The sequence below is a fragment of the Podarcis bocagei genome, assembly GCF_964188305.1.
Source record: "Podarcis bocagei genome assembly, chromosome: 9".
In the NCBI taxonomy this organism is placed as follows: Eukaryota; Metazoa; Chordata; class Lepidosauria; order Squamata; family Lacertidae; genus Podarcis; species Podarcis bocagei.
Genome location: NC_138134.1, coordinates 48,529,800 through 48,543,149, shown reverse-complemented (window position 1 = coordinate 48,543,149; position 13,350 = coordinate 48,529,800). Strand labels below are relative to the sequence as shown.

The window sequence follows — 13,350 nt, the reverse complement described above, 5'->3', positions numbered from 1 at the left end:
TATGTGTTGAGTGACGAAGGCTGCGAGCAGTGCGGCAATTGGTGCAGGTGGATGGGCATGTGGATGAAGAGATTTTTTTTAGGGCCAGTGTCATTTATTAGCCTTGCCTGTATCAAAATGCTGGTGCACACTTCCCATCCATTCACCACCAATATCTTCTTCTAGTTTCTTTGGTGGTAGTTTTATTGTTCCTCACACAGTTCTCCTGTGGTGTCGAAGATCAGCATGAGTTGACTCTATGGAATTCATTATCACAAGATGCAGTAATGACCACCAACTTGGATGGCTTTAAAAGTGATTTAGACAGATCAGGCTATCAAAGACAAGTAGCCACAACAGCTGTATGCTACCTGTAGTATCTGAGGCAGTGTGCCTCTGAATATCAATTGATGGGGAGCACAGGTGGAGAGGGTGCCATTGTACTTGTCTTGCTTGCAGGCTTCTTATAGGCATCTGGTTGGTCACTGCTTAGGTTGGTGGTGCTATGCAACAGGGATGTTGTTATGTTCTGACCTCACACTGTTCTGCTATTTATTATGTAGTACAGACTCCCCCCCAAGTAATTGGTGAATATAGTTGTCTCCAAACAATTACACATTTTGTGTTTTTTATTTTTTATATGTAAATTTGTTAGTAAATTTTTTGTGAAGTTTCTTTTTTAAAAGCACTAAACCCACCATTTTGTAAAGGGGAAACGTGCATGTACACAAATAAAGAGAGACCAGTACTAGGACAAGAAGTATCTAACCTAAACAAATACTTCAGTTAATGTGAAATTGGCATAGAAGGATTTTCTATGGCTGGTGATACTGTAGTTTTGCCAGTGAAAAATAGGCATTGGTGACTGGTGTATATTGGTGTGATAATCGAACTCTGTCAATATAAAACTCTCTTCAGCTTGTTCTAATTAGCCCTCTCAGATTCCTAGATAAAGAATGATTACTTTTTCTCTCTCTCACTGTGATAGATTTATAGCACACACACAAGAAGACAATTCATGTTAGCTCACTGTTCAGTTAGTCGTTCTTTCATGTTTGTGCGTAAAATATTTATTAACGTAGAGCACTCGCTTTGCAGCGCTTGGATTTTAGAATGCTAATAAATATTTTATGCATAAACATGAAAGAACTGCTACCTGAATAGGGAGCTAACCTGACTGTATCCTGTATGTGTGGGTGGATGTTTTAACTACAAAAGAAGTCATTGTTTAATATGGAGAAAGATGCAAGCATATAGCAAGCAATGTCCTCCCCTCTGTAGAAGGGAGCTTGGGGGAATTCTTTTCATTGACTTGCCCATACAGGGCTTTCGAGGAAACTGAACTTGGCTGTAGGGCAAGGGCATGTGTTAGGGGATTGCTCTGTGTGTAGATCATTCAGTTGCACTGGCCCCTCCCTGGCTTCACTCTCTGCTCTGAATCATTGATACGCCAGAGATTCAGTAGTGCAGCCAGACAGCCTTTCAAGCACTTTGCCAGAGGCTTTGTTTACTGCTCCCTTTCCAAACGAAGTGTAAAACAAAAGCACGGAATATGAATCATAGAAATCTAATTGGTGCCCAGTGCTTTAATAAATAAATAAATACTAAAAGTCCTTTGCAGACCTTCATCTGTTTGCTAGAATCTTTGCCCTGAATATAGATACTAGTGGGTGTGTCCTGTTCTTCCTTATGAAGGTCCTGCAGAGTTGATAATGCAAACACCAGAAAAGGGCATTGCTGTTCCTTTGGGGAACATGCTGTTTACAAAAACACCCTCCCATGTGCTTGAGGGAAGGATCTCAGTCGTGGTTTTCTGGTATTACTTTTGCACATTGGGTTACTTTCCAGTATTACCCATTGCTATCACAAGGAAAGGCATTGATGCATGCATGACATGGGTGGTATTTTGGTTTCCCCTCGCAAGTGAATGTGTTTGGGCATGCTCTGATAAGGTGGTGCTTGATCAGATTGTTGGATTGACTCCTCCCACATCCTTGAAATACACTGATGGGCTTTCATTCTGATTTTTAATCTCTTAAGAACCAAGAGCGCTTGTGGTGAAACCACCCCATCTGTCCTGAAGTGTAGGATCACGCTAGTGCACTTCATGCAGGTTGTTCACACATACACTGCCACCACTTCTTTCTTCAAAACCACCTAGGTTTGGGGTGAGAAATAAACAGAGGTAGGAAATTCCTGCCTAAAGGCAGCTGGAATCCAGTGTGTGGTTCCTGCTACCTCCATGCTAGGCAAGTAGCATGGAAAACCGACTGGTGCACGGATATACGACACCTATTAGCTAAGTGATCCTAGGATTCAAACTGAATGTTCAACCCCAGGATTAAAATTAAAATATTTATGGAAAATACAAGACAGTGGGCAAAATAGGGAGTTTAGTGAAAGAGTGAAAATAAAAGTTTGTTCTAAATAATCCTTTACATTATATTCCACCTAGTATAGGCCTGAATGCAGGCGTAACTTGCTTCCTTTTATTGACTATGTCTGGGGTAAGAAGGGTGGGTGGGTTCATTGATGGATCTAGGGAATTTTGCCATTATGAATTAGTGGGTGGTGGGTGACAAACTTACATCAGCAAGAGGTGCCTCAGAGGGGTTCTGGGTGCAGGCCTGCATCACAATCACAGAGCAATATCACCACTGAAATGATGATTGAATATCTGTAATTATATGGCTGCAGATTTAATTTGGGAGATCCTTTACAAGAATGTACAGAATATCACACTGTCTCAGAGAAGGGAAATGTAGGACTGCAATCTAATATATTTTAATGCTCTTAATGTAAGTTTCCATCGCAGATTAACGTTTTGCTTCTTGATTAATTTGCTTCTGATGGCAAGTGAGATGTGAGCTCTGGGACTCTTTAACAACCTTCCATGGCACAGATCATTCAGTTGTGCTAGCTCCATCCTCCTTGTGCCACATGTGATATAAAAGAAACTTAAAGATGACTTCCCATTCCTGTCAATGCATAGCTGGTAGATAGTTCAAAACTGTAAGAAGTTTCATGCTTAAGAGAAATTGTCCTCTTACTTTAGGAAACTGAAGTTATGGCTTCAGTTATAATTAATTGTTTCCAGTTGAGTGACCACTTAAAAGCCAAGTAGTTACATGATTACAAATCCTTTTAGCCATTGTCAACCCTAGCAATAGTCACGTTGACAGCTTCCTTTGGGATCGAGGTGGCAGTGTGTCTTTTTTATGTGTACATTTGAACAGGAGAATTGAAATCGCTGTATAGCTGCACAGCAGTAGGGATTTACTTGTTTATTTTGACACTTTATATACCACTTAATTATGGTTGAATCTAAGCAGTATACAGGAGACTTTATGCAAGGAAACTAAAAATGAATTAAAACTGTAAAATTGGAATTCAATTAAAAAACCTGCTGAAATAAAAAGTAGTACCGTATTTTTCGCCCTATAGGACGCACTTTTTCCCCTCCAAAAATGAAGGGGAAATCTGTGTGCGTCGTATGGGGCGAATACAGGCTTTCGCTGAAGCTTGGAGAGCGTGAGGGGTCGGTGCACACTGACCCCTCTCGCTCTCCAGGCTTCAGGAAGCTATCAGCAAGTCTGGGGAGCCCGTGGGAGTTCCCGCAGGGCTCCCTAGGCTGCGGATAGCAGCCTGCCGCGCGGAGCGCGCTGAAGCAGAGCGCCCTGCGCTTCGGGCAGAAATCGGCCAGCCCCACAAGCTCAGGGGACAGCGGGGAGGCGCAGCGCCGCCATCCCGCTGTTCCTCGACCTGGTTTGGTTTGGGGGGGGAAATAAAGGATCATTTTTTTTCCTTTATTTCCTCCCCCAAAAAACTAGGTGCGTCCTATGGGACGGAGCGTCCTATGGGACGAAAAATATGGTATTTAGTAAGCACAATAAGTTTGGGGGGGCAGGCTTGTCTGACCTTAGCTGGACAGGAATTCTATAAAACTGGGTCCACAATAATGAATGCACAAACCCTGGTGGTTATAAGCTGTGCATGGGAGACAAGTGACTCCCCCAAAGACCAAAGTTATAAAGCAGAAACGTAAGAGATAAGGCAGTCTTTGAGATAACCTGGACACAAGTTGTTAAGGGCCTTGTAAATTAATACAAGAACTTTGAACATATGGAAGCATATGGGCAACTAGTGCAACTGAATGCTAAATGTGGATTTACACAACCATATTTCTGTAGATGAAGGAATTGCAGCATATATTTCCTTTAACATCTTTGCTTAAGGAAAGAGGTAGTTGGCCCAATGCTCTCTCTTGTGGAATGTTTCCAATAATTTCAGAAGGTGGCAGGAGGCTGTGCACATGGAATATCATCCCCCAGTCCTCTCCAAATTAAGCAGACTTCTTTCCCTCCTGTGAAATCTTTCTCATGCTCTTTAACCTAGATATGTGAAATGACAGCAGCATAGAGCCCAAATTAAAATTCAGCTTTACTGCATGGAGAAACTGTTCAGTGCACCCTTAGGTCACTGTCGGCCTGTTTGTCAGTGAAGGTTTATTGGGGAAGGCCAGAGGGCAATGTACATCTCACCGCCTTTCATATTGTGCCTCAGTGTTGACTTTATTCAAGCAGATTTATCTGAAGCTTCTACAGTTTGAACCCTGCTGTGCACTTTTAAATGACATCTGGCTGCTGAGTCAACCTGAGTGGGAAAACACTGAGGAGGAGGATAATTGGCTCCTTTTCACAAAAGGACTGTATAAATATCCTTCTGCCGCACACATATTTCTCACGTGAGATACGTTTGGGTTAAGTCTGGCATTTTCCTGTCATCATAAATGTCAGTGACACTCATTTATTCCATCCTCATTGGAGTTGGAGGGGAGCCCTGAAGGGGGAGAAGAGAGGTAGCGTGTAAAGGGATTTTTCTCTCTCTGTTAATGCCTATTGAAGCACATCCTGAAACATAAGCTATTTGCTTCGTAGAGCTTTGCTACAAGCTGCTTGTTTGAGACCCACAGAAAGAAGTTTTATTTGTTATTCTGCTCTGCCTTTAGAAATCTCAGAGCAGTTTATGTGGGGCTTGTAGTAGTCCTCCGTTCAGGTACTTATTGGGTCCACACCTGCTGAGCTTCAATAATGCTGCAGTATTAAGTGCTCCCAGACCATTAAGTGTGGCTACATGCAGCCTACATGTGAGCTTCTTTGCCAAGGATTGAAATATGATAGCAAGCAGCAGAAATAGCTTTTTTAATGGGATGTGCAAGCAACTGCAGTGACGATGAGGCAGGAGATGGCTATTACTTCAGCAGAAGTCCACTTGTGGTTCTTGAGATTTGAGCCGCTGTGAATATATTTCTATCCCACCTTGTGTTGGGCTCAAGGGAGCTCATAATGAAATATAAGAAACTTAGGCATTGCAAAACCATATGATTGTTTTTACACAACCTGTTAGCTACAAACATATAAAATGTAAATGTTTTAAGATCTGTTCTTCCATCCCCTCCTCTCCCCACATCTACAGTGTTCAGTGAAAAACTGCCGCACAGCCTTCCATGTCACTTGTGCGTTTGACCGTGGCTTGGAGATGAAGACCATTCTGGCCGACAATGATGAAGTCAAGTTCAAGTCTTACTGCCCCAAGCACAGCTCCACCAAGAAGTCAGATGAGGAAAACCTCAGCGAATTCACCAGTCAGGAAAACGAGAACGGGGCACAGGACAGTTCCCCTCCTGCTCACCTAGAACCTTTTGACAGCATGGATCAAAACCAGGAGGAGGCCCACAGGGTCAGCGTTCGCAAGCAGAAGCTTCAACAACTGGAAGATGAGTTCTATGCCTTTGTCAACGCCTCGGAAGTGGCCAAGGCCCTGCAGCTTCCTGAGGACTCTGTAGAATTTATGTACCAGTACTGGAAGTTGAAGCGGAAATCAAACTTCAACAAACCTTTGATCACCCCAAAGAAAGATGAAGAGGACAATCTGGCCAAACGGGAGCAGGATGTTCTGTTCAGGCGGCTACAGCTTTTCACCCACCTCCGGCAGGATTTGGAGAGGGTAAGTTGCTGTGTTGTTTGGTAGGTCTGAAAGACGGATTTTGCCTCAGTTGCCTTACCAATCCTGATGTTTGAATGCTGTCGGATCAGGCATAAAAATCCTGCTCAGTGCAGCTGAACGGTGCACAATGGTCAATGCATGTGGCCTTGGATCTCATCCCACTAAGGTCCTCTCAGAATGATTAGAGAAGAGGCGAACCTGCAGTTCCACCTCTGCCCCTCCTTTTGCTGGAACTTCTCTGAGCGTAGTGCTGTGTTGTGACATGTTCAGGCAATCAGTAGGGATTTCCTTCTACATCCTTTGTGCTTGCTATTTCCCAGATCCTATGCTGTAAGGCCTGCTTCTGACTTGCAAGGCGAGGATGGGAGCGAGCAGTTGCAAATGGTAAATTTGTGGGCCTTGCTATGGACTCTGAAACCAGATTCGTTCTGCCTGAGTAGACTTCCCAGGTTCTCTCAACATGGTGAACTCTTTATAAACACATCCCTTTGTAGTTGCAGGGGTCTTCCCTTCATTAAAGTGAGTAGGAAACCCCCTGTGGGCAGAACAGCTTTCTGTGCATTATAGAGCTCCTGTGCTCACAAAAAGCCACTGGAGTGGGGGTGTGGCTGTGATAGAAAGTAATAAACTTTCATCTATTCTGTTTGATAAGTAATGTAGATTCTTGGAGATTTTCAGTTTAGTGTGGCACGAACACCTCCCTGGGAGAATGTGAAGTTGTTCCAAAAGCTGCCTGCCTTTGATTGATGCTTTGAACAATGTGGCCATTCTGAACTTGTTCTCAACTCCAGTGCTTAGCTCCAGAATCTCTTAAAACGAAAGGGTTTGTGAAGAGCTTCAAAAGAATCTCTCCAGACTGAGTGAATGGGCAGTAAAATGGCAAATGCGATGCAAGTGTAACATGGTGTACATTGGAACCAACCATCTAAATTTCACATATGTGCTCTTGGGGTCTGAACTGGCAGTGATTGACTAGGAAGGAGACCTTGGGGCTGTAGTGGATAACTCTGTAAAGATGTTGACTCAGTGTACAGGAGCAGTGGAAAAAGGCAAATTCCATGTTTGCGATCATTAGGAAAGAAATTTAAAATAAAACCACCAATATGCCATTATACAAATCTGTAGTGCAATGGAATATTGTGTACAGTTTTGGTTGTCTCACCTCAATAAGGGCTTGTAAATTTAGAACAGAGCAACCCAAAGTGCAGAGGAGGGTGCTGAAACATCTCTGCTAGGAGGAAAAGTTACATTTGAGGCTTCTTAGTTTAGAGATGACATGATAGAGGTGTATTAAAATATGCACGGTGTGTAAAATGTGGTAAAGCAGACGTTTCCCCCCCTTTCTCATACTACTAGAACACAGGGACATTCAATGAAGCCAAATGTTGGAATACAAAAGGACAGGCAAAAGAAAGTACTTATCATAATATTTTTATTATTTATACCCTGCTCATCTGGCTGGGTTTCCCCAGCCACTCTGGGCAGCTTACAGCATATATTGAAACAGAATAAAATATCAAACATTAAAAACTTCCCTAAACAGGACTGTCTTCAGATGTCTCTAAAAGTTATGTAGTTCTTTATCTCCTTGACATCTGAAGGGAGGGCAATTCCACAGGGTGGGCGCCACTACCAAGAAGGCCCTCTGCCTGGTTCCCTGTAACTTTTTGCAGTGAGGGAACCATCAGAAGAGCCTTGGAGGAGGACCTCTTCATAGGTTCTTAATGTGGGAAGTACAGTCATACCTTGCGTTAAAGTTGCTTCAGGTTGAGTGTTTTTGGGTTGTGCTCTGCGGTGACCCGGAAGTAATGGAATGTGTTGTTTCCGGGTTTCACCGCATGCGCAGACGCTCAAAATGATGAAATGCGTAGAAGCGGCGAATCGTGACCTGCGCAGACACTGGTTGCGTTCACTTCAGGATGCGAATGGGGCTCCGGATCCCGTTTGCATCCAGAGGTACCACTGAAGGAATAAAGAAAAGGGGTCCTCTTTGCTGGTGTAATATACCTCTCTTTCAGCACTAGTAACCCAGTACACGTGCCAGATTGGGTTGCAAAATGTCTTCTAGCTTGGAAAAGCTTTTTAGGAGGTTTTTAAAATTCAAATATCAACTTCAAAATATGTTTCTCTTACATGAATCTACATAATATTACACATTGTGTTTTTAGGTACGAAACCTCACATATATGGTGACCCGACGGGAAAAAATTAAAAGATCTGTTTGCAAAGTCCAGGAACAGATATTCAATCTCTATACAAATCTTGTTGAGCATGAAAGAGTTTCAGGTGAGTTCCGTTTGTCTTTTTGTGCTGGAGTATGGCATAGCAAATGTGTTGGCATACTGGTCTGGAATGAAAATTATTGCTGTAATGTTTTTGTGCACTGTAATGAAATGTATTGGCTTGCATTTCTCCATAACCCTCTTTGCACCCTGCACACTGAGAAAAAACCACCAACCACATGTTAAATATTTGAAAGACTCTGATAATTTCTTTGACTTACTGAGGGACTTGTGGATTGCTATAGTAGATAGCTATTAAAAACCATTGCTAGTAGGCCTCTGTATGTGTCTTGCCACTTGCTGGCTCTTTTTATATTTTGAGATGGAGATGATCTGCTTTCCCTCCTCACTATGTTTGCTCTTTCAGTTTTTACATTTCAGATGCATTCAGTTTCATAACTCGTTACCCACTAACCTGTACTTCATCCTCTCAACATAGATTTCAATCAGTGAAGTGTATACGGGTCCCACTCAAAAGTATTTTTTATATATATAACTATAAAATCACTTGCTATTTATGTTTATATTTGTGCAAGTCTGAATCCTACCTGGCAGTTATTTTCCTCCAACATTATTTAGCTGCCACTATGTAGGTTTCCTTAGATCCTACCCCTCAAAATTTCCTTTACTTAATTCTTAACAGCTTCTTAATTAAAATTCTTATTTTTGCTTGCCCTACATCTAAATTGGATTATTCATAATCACTTAACCTGGGTACATGTGAACAATTTAGATTTTGTTCCTATCTATAATAATCTAGCAATTTATTAACAGCATATTTATTTTCCCTTGTATGGAAATTGAGTGACAATTTCAATGGTATATTAGCACCCCACAGACAAAATTTAAAGCACAGTTAATACTTGTTTATGTTGTCTTACTTTGAAAACTGACTCCATTTTTGTGCAGTGAGTTTAGTGGTCTATTTTCGCCCTATAGGATGCACTTTTTCCCCTCCAAAAATGAAGGGGGAATGTGTGTGCGTCCTATGGGGCGAATGCAGGCTTTCGCTGAAGCATGGAGAGCGAGAGGGGTCGGTGCGCACCGACCCCTCTCGCTCTCCAGGCTTCAGGAGAGCCCCAGCGCCAGCCCCACAAGGTCGGGGGACAGAGGGAGGTGGAACGCCGCCATCCCGCTGTCTCCCGAAGTGGTTTGGAGGCTGACGGCGGGGAGACCCCGCCGCCAGCCCCGCAAGCTCCGTGGACAGTGGGGAGGCGCAGCGCGTCTTCCCACTGTCCCCGGACCTGATCTGAAGGTGGGCGGCGGGGAGAAGAGCGCTTCTCCCCGCTGCCGGCCTCGCAAGCTCCGGGGACAGCTCGGAGGCGCAGCGCGTCTCCCCGCTGTCCCCGGACCTGATGTGAAGGCGGGCTGTGGGGAGAAGAGCGCTTCTCCCCGCTGCCGGCCTCGCAAGCTCTGGGGACAGGCTTCAGGAGAGCCCCAGCGCCAGCCCCACAAGGTCGGGGGACAGAGGGAGGCGGAACGTCGCCATCCCGCTGTCTCCCGAAGTGGTTTGGAGGCTGACGGCGGGGAGACCCCACCGCCAGCCCCGCAAGCTCCGGGGACAGTGGGGAGGCGCAGCGCGTCTTCCCACTGTCCCTGGACCTGATGTGAAGGCGGGCTGCGGGGAGAAGAGCGCTTCTCCCCGCTGCCGGCCCCATAAGCGCCTGGGGGGGGGGGAATAAAATTTTTTTCCTTTATTTCCCCCCCAAAAAACTTGTTGCGTCCTATAGGCCGGTGTGTCCTATGGGGCGAAAAATACGGTACATGTTTACGTTGTTTTGTTGGTGGTTTGCCACTAAGACGCAGGGGTGCATGAGAAAAGGGTTACATAAGCCTTTGTGGTCCCCTACCCACAGCTGACAACGAAGGCAATGTTCCAAATTCTAAATTATCTCATTGTGCAAAACTGATTATTAATTTTAATTAAAATCAGTATTGTTTTGGCAAAATATATATTTTTGCTGTTCTGTTATGTGCGATAGATTTACTTTCTGGTCTGGATTATGAAACCAGGAGTATCGTTCTCCCTGCTTGTATTCATAGGGAACATATTTTTATTCCTTCTTTATAACATCAGGGGCATGAATGTCATAAGATGAACAATGCATCCTAGTTGCTACACTTAACTTTCTTTTACAAATGGTTGACAACTTGACTCTCTTCAACCACAATTGAAATTTATCAAATGTTCAAGGAGGAAAATACTGCCAGGAGAACAGAGCTCCATGAGTCTATTATGTTAAAAATGAATTGAGCTAGAAAGGTCTGCCTTTTTATCACATTCTTTAAACCTAAGTGTCTTACTCTGACAAGCAAATAGCTTTGGAGACAGTCAGAAACTAAGTGGAACAACGACCTTTCTTTAATGTGGCTTGCCAGTCAGAAAGTGCTTTAAAAGCATGAACCCAAAAGAAATAGCTAGCTGACTTGTAACTATATATTCTTCAAAGACGCTAGTACCCATTGAGCAAGAAACTGCTGCAGCTGAATGACCTTCCCATTTCAATCATTAATCAGCAGCACCAGTTTAGCCGCCTTAAAATCCAGTGTTAAAGCATTGGATGTTGGTGTTTTTAATCTGTAGGATTATTGCAACATCCATGCAACCCTGGCTTAATGTTTTGTGAAGTTATGCTAACATGGCTGCTAACATAACCCAACCCTGAGGAGTTTTCTGGTTTGGTGCAATATGATCTAGCTGCTAGTACAGTACAGTAACATAATGAAGTGGCCAGTTAGCCACTGCATTTTCTGTTGTGGCTTGACAAATTCCTTCCCCAGTCCCCTTGTTCTTGCATTCTTAAGGCAGGCAACAAAGCTGGGCCTCTGTTGGGTTACCACCCCTGGCTAACGGGGATGTGTTCACTTTGGTGAACTGTAAGCTGTAAAGCACCTATTCTCAGGGCAAGTGTGTTTTTGTTAAAATCTGGGGACAAAGCAAAATGAGATCAAGCTCTGACGTCTGTAGCTCCCAATGCTTATGTTACCTAATTAAACGACCAATGAACATACAAACTTTGAGATTTAGCAAAGTGTACTCACAGATTTGGACATTCAGCATTAATTTGTTTCCAAACTTGCAAAGTGTCCCATTGATTTCACTGGAACTTCCACATGATGAACATACAATGGTACCTCGGGTTAAGTACTTAATTCGTTCTGGAGATCCGTTCTTAACCTGAAACTGTTCTTAACCTGGAGACCACTTTCGCTAATGGGGCCTCCTGCTGCCACCGGAGCACGATTTCTGTTCTCATCCTGAAGCAAAGTTCTTAACCTGAGGTACTATTTCTAGGTTAGCGGAGTCTGTAACCTGAAGCGTATGTAACCCGAGGTACCACTGTAGTATATTTGGGAGTTCAGCGCTGGAATGTCCTGTAGATTTCAGTGGGAGGGTTAAGCACAATGTTATCCCTACCCAACTGAAATCAATGAAATGCTGATAGGCCTATGACCCTCAGAAATCCAGTTCCTTTCAGTGGAAGTTGCATTCAAGTAACCACACTTGTGATGCATCTTTGATTTAAATGTGATCTAAGTACACCTACCTTTCACTGAATCTGGTCCCCTGGGTCAAGTATAAAAATATTACTATTTCAGTACTGCTTATTTGTTCCAGTTTGACTCTCTCACCAATATTCTGACACACCATATATCCGTACAAAGGCAAGCAACATCTTGCCTTAATTTTTAGTTATTCTAGTGATATTTATTAAAACTCCACAATTATTGCCCCATGTAACTAAGCAGAAATAGAGAAGTCAGCCTCTGATGTAAAGGGACATGTATTTAATCAGGGAGAAGTGGGTTTTTTCAGAGCAGTAAAGCCCTATTAAAATCTTGCCATTAATTAAAAAAATCTTTGACACAGATAGTTTACTGCCACATGCTCAGTGTTGTGAAACTGGTACTCCATGTTTTAGCTGTTTAGAAAAAACTGTGGCGATCACACAGGGTCCCCGGACGTTTGACGGTCTATTGATCCCTGTGCCACCACTGTGATTGCTTTCCTACTGCCACCAACCCGCTTCTCTCGGGTACACACAGAGTCCAGACAGTTGTTAACATTAAATCAAATAAGCAAGTTTATTTTATAAGCCTTAAGTTTATGGTTTCAGATAATTTTTCTTGTCAGTTTCTTAATCTTAGTTTTCTATACCTATACCTTTCCCAATAACTGCTAACTGATTATCCCAACTGTCTATCCGACTCCTATCAGTTTCTCTCTCTCACAACACAACTCGACCAACCCACAGGCTTATCCTCCCTCTTCCTTCTCCAACTCCCAGCTGACTTCTCAACAACACTAACTCTAACTCCTCCCCTTGGGTTCCCACTGGCCAATCACTTCACACCCATTTAACCCTTTCCTTATGACCCAGCATGATGTCACCTAGGAGGGCAAACGCCACCAAAACCCTTTAAAAAAAACATGGAAAAAGTATAGAGACAGCAGGTTGGATCAAAACTAGCTAATTGAACTTAAGTACTATTGAAATAATTGTGACACCTTAGTCATGACTTAAAGGCCCATTGATTTCACTGGGAACCGAGCACATTACTTAAGTCTGGATCCACCTAAAGGACATTCTTGGCTAAGAAGCTCAAACATTATCATCATCAAACCTTTTATTGGCATCACATAAAAACATCCATGGCAAATCAATACAGAATTACCACCTCCCCAATGTCACAGAACATTTGTCAACTGAAAAGAGGCAAAACAGTCTAACGTTACATCTCTAGGTCTCCAGGGAGATCAGACATCTGTAATGTGTTTCTGTGACAAAAAACCAAATAGAGATACTTAGCCACTAACTTGGTGAGCTCCTGATCATTCCCCAGGAATAGAAAATGTATGACCTCCAACTCTGGTTTCCATTTGGGGATGCAGAGTTGATCTAGAAACTGCTGGCAGAGATCAGCATATAGTTTACATTTAAGAGCCATATGAGTAAGAGTTTCCAGCAGGTGGTCTTCACATGGGCAAATTCTTTCTCCTTCCACCACTCCCGAGAACCTTCCTCAAAGGAGGTTTGATGGATTTGAATTAAACCTGGCCATCGAAAATGCCCTTCTTTTT

General features: G+C 43.2%; 1 protein-coding gene across 10 annotated transcripts in view; it reads left to right on the top strand.

The window, feature by feature from the left end:
* The window catches only part of JADE1 (jade family PHD finger 1), a 172,180-nt gene that overhangs the window by 152,309 nt on the left and 6,521 nt on the right, over positions 1-13,350 (top strand). For all 10 annotated transcript variants that reach the window (XM_081209279.1, XM_081209280.1, XM_081209275.1 and 7 more), the window contains 2 exons: positions 5,455-5,985; positions 8,154-8,271. In XM_081209279.1, the coding sequence (XP_081065405.1) occupies positions 5,455-5,985; positions 8,154-8,271 (649 nt within the window). The remainder of the gene's footprint in view (positions 1-5,454; positions 5,986-8,153; positions 8,272-13,350) is intronic.